Source organism: Hemitrygon akajei, chromosome 20 (genome assembly GCF_048418815.1).
Source record: "Hemitrygon akajei chromosome 20, sHemAka1.3, whole genome shotgun sequence".
Classification (NCBI taxonomy): Eukaryota; Metazoa; Chordata; class Chondrichthyes; order Myliobatiformes; family Dasyatidae; genus Hemitrygon; species Hemitrygon akajei.
In genome coordinates this window covers 13533230-13559170 of record NC_133143.1, presented here as the reverse complement: position 1 = coordinate 13559170, position 25941 = coordinate 13533230, and the positions used below count along the sequence as shown (strand labels likewise).

Below are 25941 nucleotides of genomic sequence, written 5' to 3'. Positions count from 1 at the left end.
ATGTGCATTGTTTTCCTATCAATAGAACCAGATGTCTGCAACATGGCAAATGTCTTGGTCACTTCACCAGATATGTACAAGACTTCCTTAACAAGGACCAGAAGGTGTCCACTATGGCCAAAGTGTTATGGGAGAAGTATTTCATTTATTATGGGCTCTCAGGTTGATACATAGTGATCAGGGATAAGATTTCAAAAGTAGGCTCGTACATGAGCTACTAAGCATGCTTGGAGTCAAGAAGTCAAGGACTATGTCTTATCACCCGCAGGGTTATCCCCAGACTGAGAGGTTTAATCGAACCTTGCTAGACATGCTTGGAACCTTGGAGATCAATAAAAAGGACAAGTGGAGTCAACATATTGGACATCTGGTCCACTGCTACAACTGTACGCGAAATGATGCTACTGCGTACTTACCATATTATCTGATGTTTGGGCTGCCTGTTGATCTCTGATTTGGGAGCAAGGAAGATCTACCACCAAAGACTTACCTGAAGTATGAGTCTAATATGAGAAGGAAGCTGAAAAAGGCTTATGAATTAGCTGAGGTTGCAGCTCCTAAGCAGAATCAAGGAAATAAGAGGAGGTATGAACAAAAGGTGACGTTCTCCCAACTCATGCCTGGAGACCGAGTCCTCAAAGAATTTGGGGCTACCTGGGAAGCATAAGTTGGCTGACTCTGGGCGGCTGGGCTCTACATAGAGGAGAGTCAGGTGCGAAATGTAGTAGTTTTCCGGGTGAAACCAGAGCTGTCAATGGGCCTGTCAAGATTCTCCATCAGAACCAGCTTCTACCTCTGGGACAAGAGATGCGTGTTGATCTGAAGACTGAACTGGACCCTACACCTAGTAAGAGGACTCTTCGACAACATGGGGTGGGGAGCTGAAGGACCAGCAGAGGGAAGGATTAACCAGTGCCCACCCCTGAACGGGATACAGACTCAGAGGATGAGGAAATGTGGGTGTGGTATATGCTGCCTTTTGCCAACTCCCTAATAATTGAGGAAGAGATTCCCAGCCTTTCTCACGCTGAGGCATGTGAAATGGTGGGGGTGGGGGGTGATTAGCAGTGCTCAGGCAGGCTTGCAGCTGGACCATGAAGGGGATGAAGCCTGTTTGTCAGGTTGGAGGCCGGTGACTAGTGATGTGCCTCAGGGATCTGAACTGGGTCCAATGTTGTTTGTCATTAATGATCTGGATGATGGGGTGGTAAATTGGATTAGTAAGTATGCAGATGATACTAAGGTAGGTGGCGTTGTGGATAATGAAGTAGGTTTTCAAAGTTTGCAGGGAGATTTAGGCCAGTTAGAAGAGTGGGCTGAACAATGGCAGATGGAGTTTAATGCTGATAAGTGTGAGGTGCTACATTTTGATAGGAATAATCCAAATAAGACATACATGGTAAATGGTAGGGCATTGAAGAATGCAGAAGAACAGTGTGATCTAGGAATAATGGTGCATAGTTCCCTGAAGGTGGAATCTCATGTGGATAGGGTGGTGAAGAAAGCTTTTGGTATGTTGGCCTTTATAAATCAGAGCATTGAGTATAAGAGTTGGGATGTAATGTTAAAATTGTAGAAGGCATTGGTAAGGCCAAATTTGGAGTATTGTGTACAGTTCTGGTCACTGAATTATAGGAAAGATGTCAACAAAATAGAGAGAGTACAGAGAAGATTTACTAGAATGTTACCTGGGTTTCAGCACCTAAGTTACAGGTAAAGGTTGAACAAGTTAGATCTTTATTCTTTGGAGCATAGAAGGTTGAGGGGGGACTTGATAGAGGTATTTAAAATTATGAGGGGGGTAGATAGAGTTGACGTGGATAGGCTTTTTCCATTGAGAGTAGGGGAGATTCAAACAAGAAGACATGAGTTGAGAGTTAGGGGTCAAAAGTTTAGGAGTAACACGAGGGGGAATTTCTTTACTCAGAGAGTGGTAGCCGTGTGGAACGAGCTTCCAGCAGAAGTGGTAGAGGCAGGTTCGGTATTGTCATTTAAAGTAAAATTGGATAGGTATATGGACAGGAAACGAATGGAGGGTTATGGGCTGAGTGTGAGTCAGTGGGACTAGGTGAGTAAGCGTTCGGCACAGACTAGAAGGGCTGAGATGGCCTGTTTCCGTGCTGTAATTGTTATATGGTTATAAGCGGAACTCAGCCAAGAGGCAGAGGGATCCAAGTTGCAGGAAGGCACGAGTGAGAGACCAGCGAAGGCCTCACCATATAGACCAGAAGTGTCCCAAGCAGTGTCTGAAACTGATGTAGTAGATGATGGGGTAAGGAGGTCTCAAAGAATGAGGAGACCATCAGATATGCTGGCTTATGTAGCACCAGGAGAACAGAGTGCTACGGCTATCCCCCTAGTAAGATATGTCACTACCCCTTACAAATGGATTTGTAAATGGATTGGAGGTGCTGACATCATGAAATTCCTTTGAAAATGGTGTTAATAAAATGAGGTGACAAATTATTTCAAGGTCATGAGGACATGACTATTCTGGTGGGGGGGGGGAAAGAGTGTAATATCCTGATTCATATTTTTAATGTTATGTTGTATGTTTCATTTTGTGCTGTATTTCATTTTTGTGCTCTATGTATTTCATTTTGGCAGTTCTGTGAGAGCTGCTTACTTTCAGCTTATGTTTGGATTATTGTTGAAGATAAGAGATGAGGAGAAATGTGTGCCATCCAATTAGGATGGTCAAATTGAAGGGAAGGTTTCTCTGGTGAGAGGCACTATGGTTGGGCTCAGGGCTTTTGGTTCCAGAAGAGAAGAAGAGGGAAGATGCTGGAGAGAAGAGGTCGTAGGATTCGACCCGGAGCGGGACCATGATTCGTCAAAGCCCGAGGTGAGATTGAGGTGACTTGGAGAAACTGTGAGCTCCAACTTGTGCACATTAGACTGTTATGTTAAAATGGGCCCTTTTCTTTTTTTTTGTTCTTTTCTTTAATAACCCTTTAGTCAAATTAAGAATTATAAAGATAAATCTTTTAATCTTATGCGGTGTACTGTCTGTGTGGCACTAATTTGTAACAGGGTAGCAAATTACACCACATCCACACAAACAGGGGGTTTGGGGTGGGATCGCACCTCAACCTCACATGTTTGGCGGGGCCAGAAGTTGTCTTCCCTAGACTTGCGCAGCTGAGCAAGCCATGGTGTTTCATTTAAAATGTAGCTGTCACAGCAATTCTGATTTTATTTAATCTCCCCAGCAAACAATCAACTGTAACCAGAATGTGGTCCACATTACCTTACTCCAGCAACTAAACCAGCAGGCATGAATTTTCTTGAATTGTAGAATCTCATTCCCATTATTCCAGTCAGTGCGCCTGAAACAACTTGAATATAAAAAGGCATAAATCGGCTGAGTGGAAAGTACAAAATCAAAAAGGTATTTGACAGCCTTCAGGTCATAATTCATGCAAGAGACACATTTAAAATAACTGGTGTTCTAAACAGACAAAATATCACTTCATCAGCCGAAGTACATGAGAATATACAGTCAGCCCTCCTTATCCGCAGATTCCGCCAACCGCGGATCAGGAAAACCCAGAAGTTCTCTCTCCAGCACTCATTGTTTGAGCATATACAGACTATTTTTTCTTGTCATTATTCCCTAAACAATACAGTATAACAACTATTTACATAGCATTTACATTGTATTAGGTATTATAAGTAATCTAGAAATGACTTAAAAGTACAGGCAGTCCCCGGGTTATGAACGAGTTCCATTCCTGAGTCCATCTTTAAGTTGCATTTGAAGTCAGAACAGGTACATCCGGTATTATTTAGTGTCAGATAGTCAAATGTTTTACTTAGTATATAGAATATATTTTACCTTTCTATGCATATAAAACACTTAAGGAACATACGTATTTCAATAATTAAACTACTGCGTTGCTTAGTAATAATTGTAGCTTTCATCAGGGCAGAGCCTTTCACATGCTCCATTAAAATTGTTCCGATCGTTGACCGACTGTAGCCTAACGCTTTTCCAATGACCGATGGCGTTTCACCTCTTTCTGATCGCTTTATTACTTCCACCATATTTTCAATCGTGATCGTGATTATTTTTGTGAACAGAAACACTGCGGATTCAGAGCTGCACCGCTGGGTCCTAATGTCCACTGCACTGAACATGTTAAATAAAGTCCGAGGTTCCGCTAGGTCCTAAAGACCACCGCACTGAAACAGATTAAATAAGGGACTTGAGCATCCGCGTTTTTTGGTATCTGCGGGGGGGGTCTCAGAACCAATCCCCCGCTGATAAGGAGGGCCGACTGTATTCAAAGGCTAGTTGCTCTTTTACATATCAAAGACAGAGTACAGTTCAAAACCATGTACAACAGAACATGTCGTTATTTGCTGCTCTATGTTTCAAATACAAACAGCTGAGAAACCATTTCCCTCCTCACATTCTGCGTTAGTTTAATTCCTGATAAATTTTAAATTTATCTGTGATTGACACTATAATACAGGGTACAGTATCAATACCAACAGTGTAATGATTGGAAGAATAAACAGTGAAAATTTCCATCCTTTTGTCCTTAAATCCTGACGGTATGTCATCTGGCTCACATGGTTCTTGTTCCCATGCTCCTTTGCAACTTACCAAGTTTACCTCTACCATCCTGCCTTTAAATTATCTGGGACCTGTTAGAAACCACTGTTTTTTCTAAATAATACTTTTTAATATACAAGATTTGTACTTTTTAACAAACTCATGTATTTTTCACAGTATGTGGTGGTTCATCCTCATTCACCGGCAGAAAGTGGTATACATCTAAATTAATCGTTTTATCACCTTTCTCATTTTCCATTGACTATGTATTAGCACATTAGCCACATGATGTAATTGTTTTAATTATGTTGCCTATTAACTAGTTTATTCCAATCTAAGGAATTTTCCTTAACTTGTTATAAAAGTGATGGATGTTTCAGTCACCATCTTTATTCTTTATGCCTTCACATTCTTCGTTGTTCATTTACCTCTTAGCATTCTTTCTCAGCTCTTTGTTTAATTTGCTTAGTATTTTTATGTTTGCTTGTACTCTAGAATAAACAATTGTTAGAATTGAGACTACTTGTCATTCCTGACTTCTGGAAGAACCCCAAGGATCAGAAAATAAATAAGAGATCCAACAAACACTAGTTCCCACAATTCCTTTAAATGCATGCTTCCATGCTCCCATATAAACTCACTGGGGCCCCACTTCCTGAGCTCTCTCTAAACTCATTATCACCTCATTTCCTGTGATTTCTCTAAACACACCAGATCCTCCCTCTAATGCACCACAACCCTGTTTTAACCATATAACCATATAAAATTCATATAAAATAACCATATAAAAAGCAAATTCACTGGAAAATTTACTACACTACTGTGCAGCATCTAAAATCCATGAATTAAAAGGTATAATGACATTCAATTGTCCAGAAAATCTACGTCCAGCAGCAAAGAACCAAGAATTTGACCATAATTATTCCTCCAAGTTTAAATCACAATTGCTCTTACTGAAATTTAAACCCATATTCCCGTTAAGCTGCAAATACCACAACATGTGATTAGATAGGACTGGGTGGGTGCTTGATAGCACGAACTTGCAGTCCGCTTCCTACACCATGTAACAGATCTTGCTCTGACTAAACATCTATTCACCAATGAGAAAACAGCCATCTGCAGACACCGAAGTCCAACACATTGAAACACAATAAATCAGCAAATAAGATACGAAGTATCTGGTTTTTGAGGGTTACAGCCTTGGTTTAAGAGCAAGTTAAGACCACTTCAAGAGCAAATGATAGTACAACCAACTGCAGAAAGACTGGCACTATAAAAAGCAGGCAAATATTTTAAAGTATGTTGTGGATTACAATTATATACAATGAAAATACATTGAAGCTGTGAATACCAGAAAAAAAGGGTCTTTAATAAAAAAAAAATCCCAGTATACAAATAACATCACAAGAGACACAGTCCAAATACTCACTCAGAGACAGCCATATGTTTTTGGGGTTTTGGGTGATCTGATAAGCACCGATCCCTGCTACACTCCCAAACAGCAGGCCAGCTGCTAAGGAAGGCACGCTCCCTGATGCAAAATAAACAATTTGTTATTCTTTGTTATGGTAACATTACTGTGTTGTATTTATAGAACAGGAAATACACTTTAGCAGCCCTCTGCAATGTTCTGAACATAACACTTCATTCAAATACAAGGTGATACTTTCTAAAATAGAGTGGACATGAAAGAAGCTGGATCCCAGAAGTACTGTTTGGGTAAAGCCAAAAAAATAAACTACATTATAATCTGGTGATGGACACAGTGCAGGAAGCAGTTCAATTATCTAACCAAACTGGAAAAAGTAGGCCTGTGTGCTGCTTCAGCTCCATTAATTCTGCAGAGCCAACTTTGTTCTATCACACTACCTTTTACTCACACCACCTCAGGGAGTACCCAAGCCTCAGTACACATTTTGGCAGCTCTACACATGCATTTCTTGACAATTACTGAGTGTTTTGTGACAGGCAGGGTTCTCACAGATAAATGATGACTGGAACAAATGCTCCCAAGTTCCTTTCACCAATACCTGAACTATGAGAAATACAAACACGACAATTACCATGACTGACAAAAATCTCATCCATCCTTCAGCTCCACAGGCTAATGAATGCCACAGCTAATCAAAAATCCTTTCATGGATTGCACCTTTATATACACGTGGTCTTACAAGAGTACTCCAGTTGGTGTATGTGTTTATACCTGATGTTTCAACATAGAACTGAGCACTGATCTGTAGAGTCCACATTTGGCAGAACCCTTTCTGATCAATGTATTTAGACACATGTTAAACCTCGAGAGTTATTGTTATGGTTCCCAATGACTTCTCACTGTCACACCAAGAAAAAATGGCCAATTTGCAGGTTCATCTCCCAATGACTTTATCATGCCATCGACAAGAGCTGACCAATCTTAAGGAGAGCCTCAGAGACTCCAGATTGGAGTTCATATGCCTAGTGGTTCAAGTACTAAACACAAAGTACACTGCAGATGCTGTGGTCAAATCAACACGTACAAACAAGCTTTTTGAACTCAGCAGATCGGGCAGCATCCGTTGAAATGAGCAGTCAACGTTTCGGGCCGAGACGCTTCGTCAGGACAAGTTAGACAAGGGTGGTGGAGAGCTACTTATATTTTTCCAGTAGATGAAGCTTTGCAATACAAGGATAAAGCAGTATAAAGAGATGACAACTTCAATAAGTGCCACTCTATTTAGAAGTTCAGTGACTTTGCCATCAAGTGCCCAATATGAACTTCCTGATATTCATCACTGAAGTGAAACACCTACCAGAAGCCTATGACAATAAGAGACAGGGTATCCTGCAGCAAGCGACTTAACAGCAAGATTTTTCCACCATGTACAAGGCACAAGTCAGGAATATGATGATATATTTTTTGCTTGCCTGGATGAATACAGCTCCAACATTCAAGCTCCACAATATTATCTGGGACAGGGGATCCACTTGACATGTTGAAAGATTGGAGCAATTGGGCTTGTATACACTGGAATTTAGAAGGATGAGAGGGGATCTGATTGAAACATATAAGATTATTAAGGGATTGGACACGCTGGAGGCAGGAAGCATGTTCCCGCTGATGGGTGAGTCCAGAACTAGAGACCACAGTTTAAGAATAAGGGGTAAGCCATTCAGAACAGAGATGCGGAAAAACTTTTTCACCCAGAGAGTGGTGGATATGTGGAATGCTCTGCCCCAGAAGGCAGTGGAGGGCAAGTCTCTGGATGCATTCAAGAGAGAGTTAGATAGAGCTCTTATAGATAACGGGGTCAAGGGATATGGGGAGAGGGCAGGAACGGGGTACTGATTGTGTATGATCAGCCATGATCACAGTGAATGGCGGTGCTGGCTAGAAGGGCCAAATGGCCTACTCCTGCACCTACTGTCTATTGTCTTGTTGAGGATTGGTCCATGTTCCCTCGTTTTACCCTTCCTGAAGTCCAGAATTAGCTTTTTGGTCTCACTGACTTTAAGTGCAAGGTTGTTGCTGCGACGGCCACTTTATACCCTACCACCCCATGACTTGCCAAATCCTCCTACTGCTAAGCTTACCAAAAATGAGCTGGAGCCTTCCTTGTTTACAATGACCAGATAACCATTAAAAAATTGCCAAAATTAAAACCACCATTAAGACATTCCTGTAGCAATAAACTCCGATTGTAAAACTAAACCAAGTGGATCTTTGCAGTAGAAATATAGAAACATAGAAAACCTACAGCACAATACAGGCCCTTAGGGCCACAATGCTATGCCAACGTATACTTAATTTCAAAATTGCCTAGGGTTACTCACAGCCCTCTATTTTTCTAAGCTCCATGTACCTATCCAGGCGTCTCTTTAAAAAGACCTATCGTATCTATCTCCACCATCATTACCAGCAGCCCATTCCACGCACTCACCACTCTCTGTGTAAAAAACTTACCCCTGACATCTCTCTGTACTACTTCCAAGCACCTTAAAACTGTGCCCTCTCGTGTTAGCCACTTCAGCCTTGGAAAAAAGCCTCTGACTATCCACACGATCAATGCCTCTCATCATCTTATACACTTCTATCAGGTCACCTCTCATCCTCTGTCATTCCAAGGAGAAAAGGCCGTGTTCACTCAACCTATTCTCAAAAGGCATGCTCCCCAATTCAGGCAACATCCTCGTAAACCTCCTCTGCACCCTTTCTATAGTTTCCACATCCTTCTTGCAGTGAGGTGACCAGAACTGAGCACAGTACTCCAAGTGGGGTTTGACCAGGGTCCTATATAGCTGCAACATTACCTCTCAGCTCCTAAATGCAATTCCACGATTGACAAAGGCCAATGCACCATACGCCTTTTTAACCACAGAGTCAACCTGCACAGCAGCTTTGAGTATCCTATGGACTCGAACACCAAGATCCCTCTGATCCCTCACACTGGCAAGAGTCTTACCATTAATACTATACAGTGGCATGCAAAAGTTTGGGCATCCCGGTCAAAATTTCTGTTACTGTGAATAGTTAAGTGAGTAGAAGATGAACTGATCTCCAAAAGTCATAAAGTTAAAGATGAAACATTATTTTCAACATTTTAAGCAAAATTAGTGTATCAGTTTTGTTTTGTACTATTTTAGAGTGGAAAAAAAGGAAAGGAGCACCATGCAAAAGCTTTATAAATACCCTGACTCCTCAAACCTTGTCCCAATAATCAGCAGCTATGGGCTCCTCTAAGCAGCTGCCTAGCACTCTGTAAATTAAAATAAATGATGCCCACAAAGCAGGAGAAGGTTATAAGAACAACAACACACACAAAATGTTGGTGGAACACAGCAGGCCAGGCAGCATCTATAGGAAGAAGCGCTGTCAACGTTTCTCTGCCCAAAATGTCGACAGCGCTTCTCCCTATAGATGCTGCCTGGCCTGCTGTGTTCCACCAGCATTTTGTGTGTGTTGTTGTTTGAATTTCCAGCATCTGCAGATTTCCTCGTGAAGGTTATAAGAAGATAGCAAAGCGTTTTCAGCTAGCTGTTTCCTCAATTTGCAATGTAATTAAGAAATGGCAGTTAACAGGAACAGTGGAGGTCAAGTTGAGGTCTGGAAGACCAAGAAAACTTTCCAAGAGAATTGCTTGTAGGATTGCTAGAAAGGCAAATCAAAAAGCTGGTTGACTGCAAAAGACCTTCAGGAAGATTTATCAGACTCTGGAGTGGTGGTGCACTGTTCTACTGCGCAGCAACTCCTGCACAAATAAGACCTTCATGGAAGAGTCATCAGAAGAAAACCTTTCCTGCGTCCTCACCACAAAATTCAGTGTCAGAGGTTTGAAAAGGAACATCTAAACAAGCCTGATGCATTTTGGAAACAAGTCCTGTGGACTGATGAAGTTAAAATAGAACTTTTTGGCTGCAATGAGCAAAGGTATGCTTGGAGAAAATAGGGTGCAGAATTTCATGAAAAAAACCTCTCCTGCTGTTAAGCACGGGGGTGGATCGATCATGCTTTGAGCTTGTGTTGCAGCCAGTGGCACGGGGAGCATTTCACTGGTAGAAGGAAGAATGAATTCAATTAAATACCAGCAAATTCTGGAAGCGAACATCACACCGTCTGTAAAAAAAAAGCTGAAGATGAAAAGAAGATGGCTTCTACAACAGGATAATGATCCTAAATACACCTCAAAATCCACAATAGACTACCTCAAGAGGCGCAAGCTGTAGGTTCTGCCATGGCCCTCACAGTCCCCGGACCTAAACATCATCAAAAATCTGTGGATAGACCTCAAAAGAGCAGTGCATGGAAGACAGCCCAAGAATATCACAGAACTAGAAGACTTTTTCAAGAAAGAATGGACAAAAATCCTCCAAACAAAAATTAAAAGACTCTTAGCTGGCTACAGAAAGTATTTACAAGCTGTGATACTTGCCAAAGTGGGTGTTACTAAGTACTGACCATGCAGGGTGCACAAACTTTTGTTTCAGGCCCTTTTCCTTTTTTGTTATTCTGAAACTGTAAAAGATGGAAATAAAAAAGTAATCTTGCTTAAAATATTAAAGAAATGTGTCATCTTTAAATTTATGCCTTCTGGAAATCAGATCATCTTTTACTCGCTTAGCTATTCAACAGAAACTTTGACCAAGGGTGCCCAAACTTCTGCATGCCACTGTATTCTGCCATCATGGTTGACCTGGCAAAATAAACCATCTCACACTTATCTGGGTTGAACTCCATCTACTACTTCTCAGCCCAGTTTTGCATCTTATTGATGTCCCGCTGTAACCTCTGACAGCCCTCCACATGATCCACAACACCTCCAAATTTTGTGTCATCAGAAAATATTTACTGACTCATCCAAGTCATTTATAAAAATCACAAGGGGTCCCAGAACTCTTTGCCTTCTGTGAGCAAGCCAATTCTAATCCACAAAGCAAGGTCCCATGCCTCCTTGCTTTCTCAGTAAGGCTTGTATGGGGTACCTTGTCAAATGTCTTGCTGAAATCCATATACACTACATCTACTGCTCTATCTTCATCAATGTGTTTAGTCACATCCTCAAAAAATTCAATCAGGCTCATAAGGCATGACCTGCCTTTGACAAAACCATGCTGACTATTCCTGATCATATTATGCCTCTCCAAATGTTCATAAGTCCTGCCTCTCAGGAGCTTCGCCATCATCTTACCAACCACTGAAGTAAGACTCACTATAATTTCCTGAGCTATCTCCACTCCCTTTCTTGTATAAGGGAACAACATCTGCAACCTCTCCATCCCCATTGATGATACAAAGATCATTGCCAAAGGCTCAGCAATCTCCTCCCTTGCTTCCCACAGTAGCCTGGGGTACATCTCATCCGGTCCCGGAGACTTATCGAACTTGATGCTTTCCAAAAGTTCCAGCACATCCTCTTTTTTAATGTCTACATGCTCAAGCCTTTCAATCTGGTGTAAGTCATCCTTGCAATTGCAAGATTCTTTTCCGTAGTGAATACTGAAGCAAAGTATTCATTAAGTATCTCCGCTATCTCCTCTAGTTCCATACACACTTTTCTACTGTCACACTTGATTGGTCCTATTCTCTCATGTCTTATCCTCTTGCTCTTCATATACTTGTAGAATGCCTTGGGGTTTTCTTCAATCCTGCTCGTCAAGGCCTTCTCTTGGCCCCTTCTGGCTTTCCTAATTTCATTCTTATGCTCCTTCCTACTCGCCTTTTAGAACATAGAACATAAAATAGTACAGCACATTATAGGCCCTTCAGCTCACAATGTTGTGCCGACCCTCAAACCCTGCCTCCCATATAACCCCCCACCTTAAATTCCTCCATATACCTGTCTAGTAGTCTCTTAAACTTCACTAGTGTATCTGCCTCCACCACTGACTCAGGCAGTGCATTCCACGCACCAACAACTCTCTGAGCGAAAAACCTTCCTCTAATATCCCCCTTGAACTTCCCTCCCCTTACCTTAAAGCCATGTCCTCTTGTACTAAGCAGTGGTGCCCTGGGGAAGAGGCACTGGCTGTCCACTCTGTCTATTCCTCTTAATATCTTGTACACCTCTATCATGTCTCCTCTCATCCTCTTTCTCTCCAAAGAGTAAAGCCCTAGCTGTCTTAATCTCTGATCATAATCCATACTCTCCAAACCAGGCAGCATCTTGGTAAATTTCCACTGTAGCCTTTCCAATGCTTCCACATCCTTCCTATAGTGAGGCGACCAAAACTGGACACAGTACTCCAAGTGTGGCCTAACTAGAGTTTTATAGAGCTGCATCATTACATCATGTCTCTTAAACTCTATCCCTCGACTTATAAAAGCTAACACCCCTTAAGCTTTCTTAACTACCCTATCTACCTGTGAGGCAACTTTCAGGGATCTGTGGACATATACCCTCAGATCCCTCTGCTCCTCCACAATACCATGTATCCTGCCTTTGTACTTTGTACTCTGCCTTGGAGTTTGTCCTTCCAAAGTGTACCACCTCACACTTCTCCGGGTTGAACTCCATCTGCCACTTCTCAGCCCACTTCTGCATCCTATCAATGTCTCTCTGCAATCTAATACAATCCTCAACACTATCTACAACACCACCAACCTTTGTGTCATCTGCAAACTTGCCAACCCACCCTTCTACCCAGGTCATTAATAAAAATCACAAAAAGTAGAAGTCCCAGAACAGATCTTTGTGGGACACCACTAGTCACAACCCTCCAATCTGAAGGTACTCCCTCCACCACGACCCTCTGCTTTCTGCAAGCAAGCCAATTCTGAATCCACCTGGCCAAACTTCCCTGGATCCCATGCCTTCTGACTTTCTGAATAAGCCTACCATGTGGAACTTTGTCAAATGCCTTACTAAAATCCATGTAGATCACATCCACAGCACTACCCTCATCTATATGCCTGGTCACCTCCTCAAAAAACTCTATCAGGCTTGTTAGGCACGATCTGCCCTTCACAAAGCCATGCTGACTATCCCCGATCAGACCATGATTCTCTAAATGCCCAAAGATCCTATCTTCCAAGAATCTTTTCCAACAGCTTTCCCACCACAGATGTAAGGCTCACTGGTCTATCCCTACTACCTTTTTTTGAACAAGGGGACAACATTTGCCTTCCTCCAATCCTCTGGTACCATTCCCGTGGACAACGAGGACATAAAGATCCTAGCCAGAGGCTCAGCAATCTCTTCCCTTGCCTCGTGGAGCAGCCTGGGGAATATTCCATCAGGCCCCGGGGACTTATCCATCCTAATGTATTTTAACAACTTCAACACCTCCTCTCCCTTAATATCAACATGGTCCAGAACATCAACCTCACTCACATTGTCCTCATCATCATCAAGTTCCCTCTCATTGGTGAATACCGAAGAGAAGTATTCATTGAGGACCTCGCTCACTTCCTCCAGGCACATCTTCCCACTTTTATCTCTAATCGGTCCTACCTTCACTCCTGTCATCCTTTTGTTCTTCACATAATTGAAGAATGCCTTGGGGTTTTCCTTTACCCTACTTGCCAAGGCCTTCTCATGCCCCCTTCTTACTTCTAGATCTCTATCATTATTTAGTTTTTGTACATTGTGGAAATCTAATGCACATCATGAATTTATATTGGTGTCCTTAAAATCTAAACCGATTTATTTCATGATTAATTTATTCTAAGGATTATTTTATTTAAATTGTTGTTGTCAGACATCTGCAAATAGGTGGTGGTGAAGCGGGCTCTTCATCCTGTTATCAAAGCAATCAGCATAGACCTTTATCTTTACGTCAGCATTGGAACTGCAAATTTCTGTACTGAGTTAGCAATAGTTTGTTTTGATTGACATCAGAAAACAGTACTTAGCAGTAACTCTTGTATAACCCTGTGTAAGTTAAAGTCAGTCATCAAAATGCTGCTTGCAAACTGAAAATAAATTTTTTAATGCTTTTATACAAGAGACAAAAAACAGCTTTACAACAGGCAAAAACACACATCCAACACCAAATCAATGGTAACAACTCAAGACTCAGGAGCCATTAGTCAATCTGAATCATACAATGCAATACCTTATCAATGGTTAATATACGATAAAGAAGCAAAAGTTAAAAAGACAATTTGAACAATTTCTTCCAATAAACCTTTTAACTGAAAGTGAGAATGAAGAATGAAGTAACACACACTCAATCTCTCGTGTTTACAAAGAATAAGTCACGTTACACAAAAAAAGAGGCAGACTGGAAGAAGGCTCATTCACACACAGTTGGAGCTTCCTCACTTCACCACAGAAGGACATGGGACTAGGATAAGGACAGTTAACTCCATGCTGGAACAGACACATAGTGAGGAGAGAGGTGCTCCCTCACTCCCTGATGCTGGGACACAGTGGGGAGAAGGGTGCTCCCTCACTCCCTAATGCTGCGACACAGTGGGGAGAAGGGAGCACCGTCACTGACACAGTGGGGAGAGAGGTGCCCCCTCATTGATGCAAGGACAGCAGGAAGAGGGAATTTCCCTCACTGACATAGTGAGACTGTGGGAAGTCACGAATGCAAGAACAGTGAGGAGAGGGGAGCTCTCTCATTCTCTGATGCTGGATACGAGATTGGGAGAGGGAAGTTCCCTCACTGACACAGTGGGGAGACAGGTGCTCACTCAATGATGCATGGTTAGCTGGGAAAGGGGAGCTCCCTCCCTGATATACAGTGACACAGCTGGGAAAGGGGAGCTCCCTCCTTGACATACAGCGACACTGCAGGGAAAGGGGAGCTCCCTCCCTGACATACAGTGACACCGCTGGGAAAGGGGAGCTCACTCACTGACATAGTGACACAGCAGGGAGAGAGGAGCTCCCTCCCTGACATACAGTGACACCGCTGGGAAAGGGGAGCTCACTCACTGACATAGTGACACAGCAGGGAGAGAGGAGCTCCCTCCCTGACATACAGTGACACCGCTGGGAAAGGGGAGCTCCCTCCCTGACATACAGTGACACCGCTGGGAAAGGGGAGCTCACTCACTGACATAGTGACACCGCTGGGAAAGGGGAGCTCCCTCCCTGACATACAGTGACACCGCTGGGAAAGGGGAGCTCCCTCCCTGACATACAGTGACACCGCTGGGAAAGGGGAGCTCCCTCACTGACATAGTGACACCGCTGGGAAAGGGGAGCTCCCTCCCTGACATAGTGACACTGCTGGGAAAGGGGAGCTCCCTCACTGACATAGTGACACCGCTGGGAAAGGGGAGCTCCCTCACTGACATAGTGACACCGCTGGGAAAGGGGAGCTCCCTCCCTGACATAGTGACACTGCTGGGAAAGGGGAGCTCCCTCCCTGACATACAGTGACACCGCTGGGAAAGGGGAGCTCCCTCCCTGACATACAGTGACACCGCTGGGAAAGGGGAGCTCCCTCCCTGACATACAGTGACACCGCTGGGAAAGGGGAGCTCACTCACTGACATAGTGACACCGCTGGGAAAGGGGAGCTCACTCACTGACATAGTGACACCGCTGGGAATGGGGAGCTCCCTCCCTGACATAGTGACACCGCTGGGAAAGGGGAGCTCCCTCCTTGACATAGTGACACCGCTGGGAAAGGGGAGCTCCCTCCCTGACATAGTGACACCGCTGGGAAAGGGGAGCTCACTCACTGACATAGTGACACCGCTGGGAAAGGGGAGCTCCCTCACTGACATAGTGACACCGCTGGGAAAGGGGAGCTCCCTCCCTGACTTAGTGACACCGCTGGGAAAGGGGAGCTCCCTCCTTGACATAGTGACACCGCTGGGAAAGGGGAGCTCACTCACTGACATAGTGACACCGCTGGGAAAGGGGAGCTCCCTCCTTGACATAGTGACACCGCTGGGAAAGGGGAGCTCCCTCCTTGACATAGTGACACCGCTGGGAAAGGGGAGCTCCCTCCTTGACATAGTGACACCGCTGGGAAAGGGGAGCTCCCTCACTGACATAGTGACACCGCTGGGAAAGGGGAGCTCCCTCCCTGACATAGTGACACCGCTGGGAAAGGGGAGCTCCCTCACTGACATAGTGACACCGCTGGGAAAGGGGAGCTCCCTCCCTGACTTAGTGACACCGCTGGGAAAGGGGAGCTCCCTCCTTGACATAGTGACACCGCTGGGAAAGGGGAGCTCACTCACTGACATAGTGACACCGCTGGGAAAGGGGAGCTCCCTCCTTGACATAGTGACACCGCTGGGAAAGGGGAGCTCCCTCCTTGACATAGTGACACCGCTGGGAAAGGGGAGCTCCCTCCTTGACATAGTGACACCGCTGGGAAAGGGGAGCTCCCTCACTGACATAGTGACACCGCTGGGAAAGGGGAGCTCCCTCCTTGACATAGTGACACCGCTGGGAAAGGGGAGCTCCCTCCTTGACATAGTGACACCGCTGGGAAAGGGGAGCTCCCTCACTGACATAGTGACACCGCTGGGAAAGGGGAGCTCCCTCACTGACATATTGACACCGGTGGGAAAGGGGAGCTCCCTCACTGACATATTGACACCGCTGGGAAAGGGGAGCTCCCTCCTTGACATAGTGACACCGCGGGAAAGGGGAGCTCCCTCCTTGACATATTGACACCACTGGGAAAGGGGAGCTCCCTCACTGACATAGTGACACCGCTGGGAAAGGGGAGCTCCCTCCCTGACATAGTGACACCGCTGGGAAAGGGGAGCTCCCTCCTTGACATAGTGACACTGCTGGGAAAGGGGAGCTCCCTCCTTGACATAGTGACACCGCTGGGAAAGGGGAGCTCCCTCCCTGACATAGTGACACCGCTGGGAAAGGGGAGCTCCCTCCTTGACATAGTGACACCGCGGGAAAGGGGAGCTCCCTCCTTGACATATTGACACCACTGGGAAAGGGGAGCTCCCTCACTGACATAGTGACACCGCTGGGAAAGGGGAGCTCCCTCACTGACATATTGACACCACTGGGAAAGGGGAGCTCCCTCACTGACATAGTGACACCGCTGGGAAAGGGGAGCTCCCTCCTTGACATAGTGACACCGCTGGGAAAGGGGAGCTCCCTCACTGACATAGTGACACCGCTGGGAAAGGGGAGCTCCCTCACTGACATAGTGACACCGCTGGGAAAGGGGAGCTCCCTCCTTGACATAGTGACACCGCTGGGAAAGGGGAGCTCCCTCCTTGACATAGTGACACCGCTGGGAAAGGGGAGCTCCCTCACTGACATAGTGACACCGCTGGGAAAGGGGAGCTCCCTCCTTGACATAGTGACACCGCTGGGAAAGGGGAGCTCCCTCACTGACATAGTGACACCGCTGGGAAAGGGGAGCTCCCTCACTGACATAGTGACACCGCTGGGAAAGGGGAGCTCCCTCCTTGACATAGTGACACCGCTGGGAAAGGGGAGCTCCCTCACTGACATAGTGACACCGCTGGGAAAGGGGAGCTCCCTCCTTGACATAGTGACACCGCTGGGAAAGGGGAGCTCCCTCCTTGACATAGTGACACCGCTGGGAAAGGGGAGCTCCCTCACTGACATAGTGACACCGCTGGGAAAGGGGAGCTCCCTCCTTGACATAGTGACACCGCTGGGAAAGGGGAGCTCCCTCCTTGACATAGTGACACCGCTGGGAAAGGGGAGCTCCCTCCCTGACATAGTGACACCGCTGGGAAAGGGCAGCTCCCTCCCTGACATAGTGACACCGCTGGGAAAGGGGAGCTCACTCACTGACATAGTGACACCGCTGGGAAAGGGGAGCTCCCTCCTTGACATAGTGACACCGCTGGGAAAGGGGAGCTCCCTCCTTGACATAGTGACACCGCTGGGAAAGGGGAGCTCCCTCCTTGACATAGTGACACCGCTGGGAAAGGGGAGCTCCCTCCTTGACATATTGACACCACTGGGAAAGGGGAGCTCCCTCACTGACATAGTGACACCGCTGGGAAAGGGGAGCTCCCTCACTGACATACAGTGACACCGCTGGGAAAGGGGAGCTCCCTCCCTGACATAGTGACACCGCTGGGAAAGGGGAGCTCCCTCCCTGACATAGTGACACCGCTGTGAAAGGGGAGCTCCCTCACTGACATAGTGACACCGCTGGGAAAGGGGAGCTCCCTCCCTGACATAGTGACACCGCTGGGAAAGAGAAGCTCCCTCACTGACTTAGTGACACCGCTGGGAAAGGGGAGCTCCCTCCCTGACATAGTGACACCGCTGGGAAAGGGGAGCTCCCTCCCTGACATAGTGACACCGCTGGGAAAGGGGAGCTCCCTCACTGACATAGTGACACCGCTGGGAAAGGGGAGCTCCCTCCCTGACATAGTGACACCGCTGGGAAAGGGGAGCTCCCTCACTGACATAGTGACACCGCTGGGAAAGGGGAGCTCCCTCCCTGACATAGTGACACCGCTGGGAAAGGGGAGCTCCCTCCCTGACATAGTGACATTGCTGGGAAAGGGGAGCTCCCTCCCTGACATAGTGACACCGCTGGGAAAGAGAAGCTCCCTCACTGACTTAGTGACACCGCTGGGAAAGGGGAGCTCCCTCCCTGACATAGTGACACCGCTGGGAAAGGGGAGCTCCCTCCCTGACATACAGTGACACCGCTGGGAAAGGGGAGCTCCCTCCCTGACATAGTGACACCGCTGGGAAAGGGGAGCTCCCTCACTGACATAGTGACACCGCTGGGAAAGGGGAGCTCCCTCCCTGACATAGTGACACCGCTGGGAAAGGGGAGCTCCCTCACTGACATAGTGACACCGCTGGGAAAGGGGAGCTCCCTCCCTGACATAGTGACACCGCTGGGAAAGGGGAGCTCCCTCACTGACATAGTGACACCGCTGGGAAAGGGGAGCTCCCTCCCTGACATAGTGACACCGCTGGGAAAGGGGAGCTCCCTCCCTGACATAGTGACACCGCCTGGAATGGGGAGCTCCCTCCCTGACATAGTGACACCGCTGGGAAAGGGGAGCTCCCTCACTGACATAGTGACACTGCTGGGAAAGGGGAGCTCCCTCCCTGACATAGTGACACCGCTGGGAAAGGGGAGCTCCCTCCCTGACATAGTGACACCGCTGGGAAAGGGGAGCTCCCTCCCTGACATAGTGACACCGCTGGGAAAGGGGAGCTCCCTCCCTGACATACAGTGACACCGCTGGGAAAGGGGAGCTCCCTCCCTGACATAGTGACACCGCTGGGAAAGGGGAGCTCCCTCACTGACATAGTGACACTGCTGGGAAAGGGGAGCTCCCTCCCTGACATAGTGACACCGCTGGGAAAGGGGAGCTCCCTCCCTGACATAGTGACACTGCTGGGAAAGGGGAGCTCCCTCACTGACATAGTGATACCGCTGGGAAAGGGGAGCTTCCTCCCTGACTTAGTGACACCGCTGGGAAAGGGGAGCTCCCTCACTGACATAGTGACACCGCTGGGAAAGGGGAGCTCCCTCCCTGACATAGTGACACTGCTGGGAAAGGGGAGCTCCCTCCCTGACATAGTGACACTGCTGGGAAAGGGGAGCTCCCTCCCTGACATAGTGACACCGCTGGGAATGGGGAGCTCCCTCCCTGACATAGTGACACCGCTGGGAAAAGGGAGCTCCCTCCCTGACATAGTGACACCGCTGGGAAAGGGGAGCTCCCTCACTGACATAGTGACACCGCTGGGAAAGGGGAGCTCCCTCCCTGACATAGTGACACCGCTGGGAAAGGGGAGCTCCCTCACTGACATAGTGACACCGCTGGGAAAGGGGAGCTCCCTCACTGACATAGTGACACCGCTGGGAAAGGGGAGCTCCCTCACTGACATAGTGACACCGCTGGGAAAGGGGAGCTCCCTCCCTGACATAGTGACACCGCTGGGAAAGGGGAGCTCCCTCCCTGACATAGTGACACCGCTGGGAAAGGGGAGCTCCCTCACTGACATAGTGACACCGCTGGGAAAGGGGAGCTCCCTCCCTGACATAGTGACACCGCTGGGAAAGGGGAGCTCCCTCCCTGACATAGTGACACCGCTGGGAAAGGGGAGCTCCCTCACTGACATAGTGACACCGCTGGGAAAGGGGAGCTCCCTCACTGACATAGTGACACCGCTGGGAAAGGGGAGCTCCCTCCCTGACATAGTGACACCGCTGGGAAAGGGGAGCTCCCTCCCTGACATAGTGACACCGCTGGGAAAGGGGAGCTCCCTCACTGACATAGTGACACCGCTGGGAAAGGGGAGCTCCCTCCCTGACATAGTGACACCGCTGGGAAAGGGGAGCTCCCTCACTGACATAGTGACACCACTGGGAAAGGGGAGCTCCCTCACTGACATATAGTGACACTGCTGGGAAAGGGGAGCTCCCTCACTGACATAGTGACACCGCTGGGAATGGGGAGCTCCCTCACTGACATAGTGACACCACTGGGAAAGGGGAGCTCCCTCACTGACATAGTGACACCACTGGGAAAGGGGAGCTCCCTCCTTGACATAGTGACACCGCTGGGAAAGGGGAGCTCCCTCACTGACATAGTGACACCGCTGGGAAAGGGGAGCTCCCTCCTTGACATAGTGACACCGCTGGGAAAGGGGAGCTCCCTCCTTGACATAGTGACACCGCTGGGAAAGGGGAGCTCCCTCACTGACATAGTGACACCGCTGGGAAAGGGGAGCTCCCTCACTGACATATTGACACCGCTGGGAAAGGGGAGCTCCCTCACTGACATATTGACACCGCTGGGAAAGGGGAGCTCCCTCCTTGACATAGTGACACCGCGGGAAAGGGGAGCTCCCTCCTTGACATATTGACACCACTGGGAAAGGGGAGCTCCCTCACTGACATAGTGACACCGCTGGGAAAGGGGAGCTCCCTCCCTGACATAGTGACACCGCTGGGAAAGGGGAGCTCCCTCCTTGACATAGTGACACTGCTGGGAAAGGGGAGCTCCCTCCTTGACATAGTGACACCGCTGGGAAAGGGGAGCTCCCTCCCTGACATAGTGACACCGCTGGGAAAGGGGAGCTCCCTCCTTGACATAGTGACACCGCGGGAAAGGGGAGCTCCCTCCTTGACATATTGACACCACTGGGAAAGGGGAGCTCCCTCACTGACATAGTGACACCGCTGGGAAAGGGGAGCTCCCTCACTGACATATTGACACCACTGGGAAAGGGGAGCTCCCTCACTGACATAGTGACACCGCTGGGAAAGGGGAGCTCCCTCCTTGACATAGTGACACCGCTGGGAAAGGGGAGCTCCCTCACTGACATAGTGACACCGCTGGGAAAGGGGAGCTCCCTCACTGACATAGTGACACCGCTGGGAAAGGGGAGCTCCCTCCTTGACATAGTGACACCGCTGGGAAAGGGGAGCTCCCTCCTTGACATAGTGACACCGCTGGGAAAGGGGAGCTCCCTCACTGACATAGTGACACCGCTGGGAAAGGGGAGCTCCCTCCTTGACATAGTGACACCGCTGGGAAAGGGGAGCTCCCTCACTGACATAGTGACACCGCTGGGAAAGGGGAGCTCCCTCACTGACATAGTGACACCGCTGGGAAAGGGGAGCTCCCTCCTTGACATAGTGACACCGCTGGGAAAGGGGAGCTCCCTCACTGACATAGTGACACCGCTGGGAAAGGGGAGCTCCCTCCTTGACATAGTGACACCGCTGGGAAAGGGGAGCTCCCTCCTTGACATAGTGACACCGCTGGGAAAGGGGAGCTCCCTCACTGACATAGTGACACCGCTGGGAAAGGGGAGCTCCCTCCTTGACATAGTGACACCGCTGGGAAAGGGGAGCTCCCTCCTTGACATAGTGACACCGCTGGGAAAGGGGAGCTCCCTCCCTGACATAGTGACACCGCTGGGAAAGGGCAGCTCCCTCCCTGACATAGTGACACCGCTGGGAAAGGGGAGCTCACTCACTGACATAGTGACACCGCTGGGAAAGGGGAGCTCCCTCCTTGACATAGTGACACCGCTGGGAAAGGGGAGCTCCCTCCTTGACATAGTGACACCGCTGGGAAAGGGGAGCTCCCTCCTTGACATAGTGACACCGCTGGGAAAGGGGAGCTCCCTCCTTGACATATTGACACCACTGGGAAAGGGGAGCTCCCTCACTGACATAGTGACACCGCTGGGAAAGGGGAGCTCCCTCACTGACATACAGTGACACCGCTGGGAAAGGGGAGCTCCCTCCCTGACATAGTGACACCGCTGGGAAAGGGGAGCTCCCTCCCTGACATAGTGACACCGCTGTGAAAGGGGAGCTCCCTCACTGACATAGTGACACCGCTGGGAAAGGGGAGCTCCCTCCCTGACATAGTGACACCGCTGGGAAAGAGAAGCTCCCTCACTGACTTAGTGACACCGCTGGGAAAGGGGAGCTCCCTCCCTGACATAGTGACACCGCTGGGAAAGGGGAGCTCCCTCCCTGACATAGTGACACTGCTGGGAAAGGGGAGCTCCCTCACTGACATAGTGACACCGCTGGGAAAGGGGAGCTCCCTCCCTGACATAGTGACACCGCTGGGAAAGGGGAGCTCCCTCACTGACATAGTGACACCGCTGGGAAAGGGGAGCTCCCTCCCTGACATAGTGACACCGCTGGGAAAGGGGAGCTCCCTCCCTGACATAGTGACATTGCTGGGAAAGGGGAGCTCCCTCCCTGACATAGTGACACCGCTGGGAAAGAGAAGCTCCCTCACTGACTTAGTGACACCGCTGGGAAAGGGGAGCTCCCTCCCTGACATAGTGACACCGCTGGGAAAGGGGAGCTCCCTCCCTGACATACAGTGACACCGCTGGGAAAGGGGAGCTCCCTCCCTGACATAGTGACACCGCTGGGAAAGGGGAGCTCCCTCACTGACATAGTGACACCGCTGGGAAAGGGGAGCTCCCTCCCTGACATAGTGACACCGCTGGGAAAGGGGAGCTCCCTCACTGACATAGTGACACCGCTGGGAAAGGGGAGCTCCCTCCCTGACATAGTGACACCGCTGGGAAAGGGGAGCTCCCTCACTGACATAGTGACACCGCTGGGAAAGGGGAGCTCCCTCCCTGACATAGTGACACCGCTGGGAAAGGGGAGCTCCCTCCCTGACATAGTGACACCGCCTGGAATGGGGAGCTCCCTCCCTGACATAGTGACACCGCTGGGAAAGGGGAGCTCCCTCACTGACATAGTGACACTGCTGGGAAAGGGGAGCTCCCTCCCTGACATAGTGACACCGCTGGGAAAGGGGAGCTCCCTCCCTGACATAGTGACACCGCTGGGAAAGGGGAGCTCCCTCCCTGACATAGTGACACCGCTGGGAAAGGGGAGCTCCCTCCCTGACATACAGTGACACCGCTGGGAAAGGGGAGCTCCCTCCCTGACATAGTGACACCGCTGGGAAAGGGGAGCTCCCTCACTGACATAGTGACACTGCTGGGAAAGGGGAGCTCCCTCCCTGACATAGTGACACCGCTGGGAAAGGGGAGCTCCCTCCCTGACATAGTGACACTGCTGGGAAAGGGGAGCTCCCTCACTGACATAGTGACACCGCTGGGAAAGGGGAGCTTCCTCCCTGACTTAGTGACACCGCTGGGAAAGGGGAGCTCCCTCACTGACATAGTGACACCGCTGGGAAAGGGGAGCTCCCTCCCTGACATAGTGACACTGCTGGGAAAGGGGAGCTCCCTCCCTGACATAGTGACACTGCTGGGAAAGGGGAGCTCCCTCCCTGACATAGTGACACCGCTGGGAATGGGGAGCTCCCTCCCTGACATAGTGACACCGCTGGGAAAAGGGAGCTCCCTCCCTGACATAGTGACACCGCTGGGAAAGGGGAGCTCCCTCACTGACATAGTGACACCGCTGGGAAAGGGGAGCTCCCTCCCTGACATAGTGACACCGCTGGGAAAGGGGAGCTCCCTCACTGACATAGTGACACCGCTGGGAAAGGGGAGCTCCCTCACTGACATAGTGACACCGCTGGGAAAGGGGAGCTCCCTCACTGACATAGTGACACCGCTGGGAAAGGGGAGCTCCCTCCCTGACATAGTGACACCGCTGGGAAAGGGGAGCTCCCTCCCTGACATAGTGACACCGCTGGGAAAGGGGAGCTCCCTCACTGACATAGTGACACCGCTGGGAAAGGGGAGCTCCCTCCCTGACATAGTGACACCGCTGGGAAAGGGGAGCTCCCTCCCTGACATAGTGACACCGCTGGGAAAGGGGAGCTCCCTCACTGACATAGTGACACCGCTGGGAAAGGGGAGCTCCCTCACTGACATAGTGACACCGCTGGGAAAGGGGAGCTCCCTCCCTGACATAGTGACACCGCTGGGAAAGGGGAGCTCCCTCCCTGACATAGTGACACCGCTGGGAAAGGGGAGCTCCCTCACTGACATAGTGACACCGCTGGGAAAGGGGAGCTCCCTCCCTGACATAGTGACACCGCTGGGAAAGGGGAGCTCCCTCACTGACATAGTGACACCACTGGGAAAGGGGAGCTCCCTCACTGACATATAGTGACACTGCTGGGAAAGGGGAGCTCCCTCACTGACATAGTGACACCGCTGGGAATGGGGAGCTCCCTCACTGACATAGTGACACCACTGGGAAAGGGGAGCTCCCTCACTGACATAGTGACACCACTGGGAAAGGGGAGCTCCCTCACTGACATAGTGACACCACTGGGAAAAGGGAGCTCCCTCACTGACATAGTGACACCACTGGGAAAGGCGATCTCCCTCCCTGACATAGTGACACCACTGGGAAAGGCGATCTCCCTCCCTGACATAGTGACACCACTGGGAAAGGGGAGCTCTCTCCCTGACATATTGACACCGCGGGAAAGGGAAGCTCCCTCCCTGACATAGTGACACCGCTGGGAAAGGGGAGCTTCCTCCCTGACATAGTGACACTGCTGGGAAAGGGGAGCTCCCTCACTGACATAGTGACACCGCTGGGAAAGGGAAGCTCCCTCCCTGACATACAGTGACACCGCTGGGAAAGGGGAGCTCCCTCCCTGACATAGTGACACTGCTGGGAAAGGGGAGCTCCCTCCCTGACATAGTGACACCGCTGGGAATGGGGAGCTCCCTCCCTGACATAGTGACACCGCTGGGAAAGGGGAGCTCCCTCACTGACATAGTGACACCGCTGGGAAAGGGGAGCTCCCTCACTGACATAGTGACACCGCTGGGAAAGGGGAGCTCCCTCCCTGACATAGTGACACCACTGGGAATGGGGAGCTCCCTCCCTGACATAGTGACACCGCTGGGAAAGGGGAGCTCCCTCCCTGACATATAGTGACACCACTGGAAAAGGGGAGCTCCCTCCCTGACATAGTGACACCGCTGGGAAAGGGGAGCTCCCTCCCTGACATATAGTGACACCGCTGGGAATGGGGAGCTCCCTCCCTGACATAGTGACACCGCTGGGAAAGGGGAGCTCCCTCACTGACATAGTGACACCGCTGGGAAAGGGGAGCTCCCTCCCTGACATAGTGACACCACTGGGAAAGGGGAGCTCCCTCACTGACATAGTGACACCACTGGGAAAGGCGATCTCCCTCCCTGACATAGTGACACCACTGGGAAAGGCGATCTCCCTCCCTGACATAGTGACACCACTGGGAAAGGGGAGCTCCCTCCCTGACATATTGACACCGCGGGAAAGGGAAGCTCCCTCCCTGACATAGTGACACCGCTGGGAAAGGGGAGCTCCCTCACTGACATAGTGACACTGCTGGGAAAGGGGAGCTCCCTCACTGACATAGTGACACCACTGGGAAAGGGGAGCTCCCTCACTGACATAGTGACACCGCTGGGAAAGGCGATCTCCCTCCCTGACATAGTGACACCACTGGGAAAGGCGATCTCCCTCCCTGACATAGTGACACCACTGGGAAAGGGGAGCTCCCTCCCTGACATATTGACACCGCGGGAAAGGGAAGCTCC

The 25941-nt window shown here is 49.4% G+C and overlaps 1 protein-coding gene across 1 annotated transcript in view; it reads right to left on the bottom strand.

The window, feature by feature from the left end:
* Window positions 1–25941, bottom strand: part of LOC140713592 (transmembrane protein 14C-like) — a 48672-nt gene that overhangs the window by 8903 nt on the left and 13828 nt on the right. Inside the window, exons 2-3 of the mRNA XM_073023879.1 lie at window positions 5991–6092; window positions 3251–3338 (exon numbers count right to left, since the gene is read on the bottom strand). Of these exons, the coding sequence (XP_072879980.1) occupies window positions 3251–3338; window positions 5991–6092 (190 nt within the window). The remainder of the gene's footprint in view (window positions 1–3250; window positions 3339–5990; window positions 6093–25941) is intronic.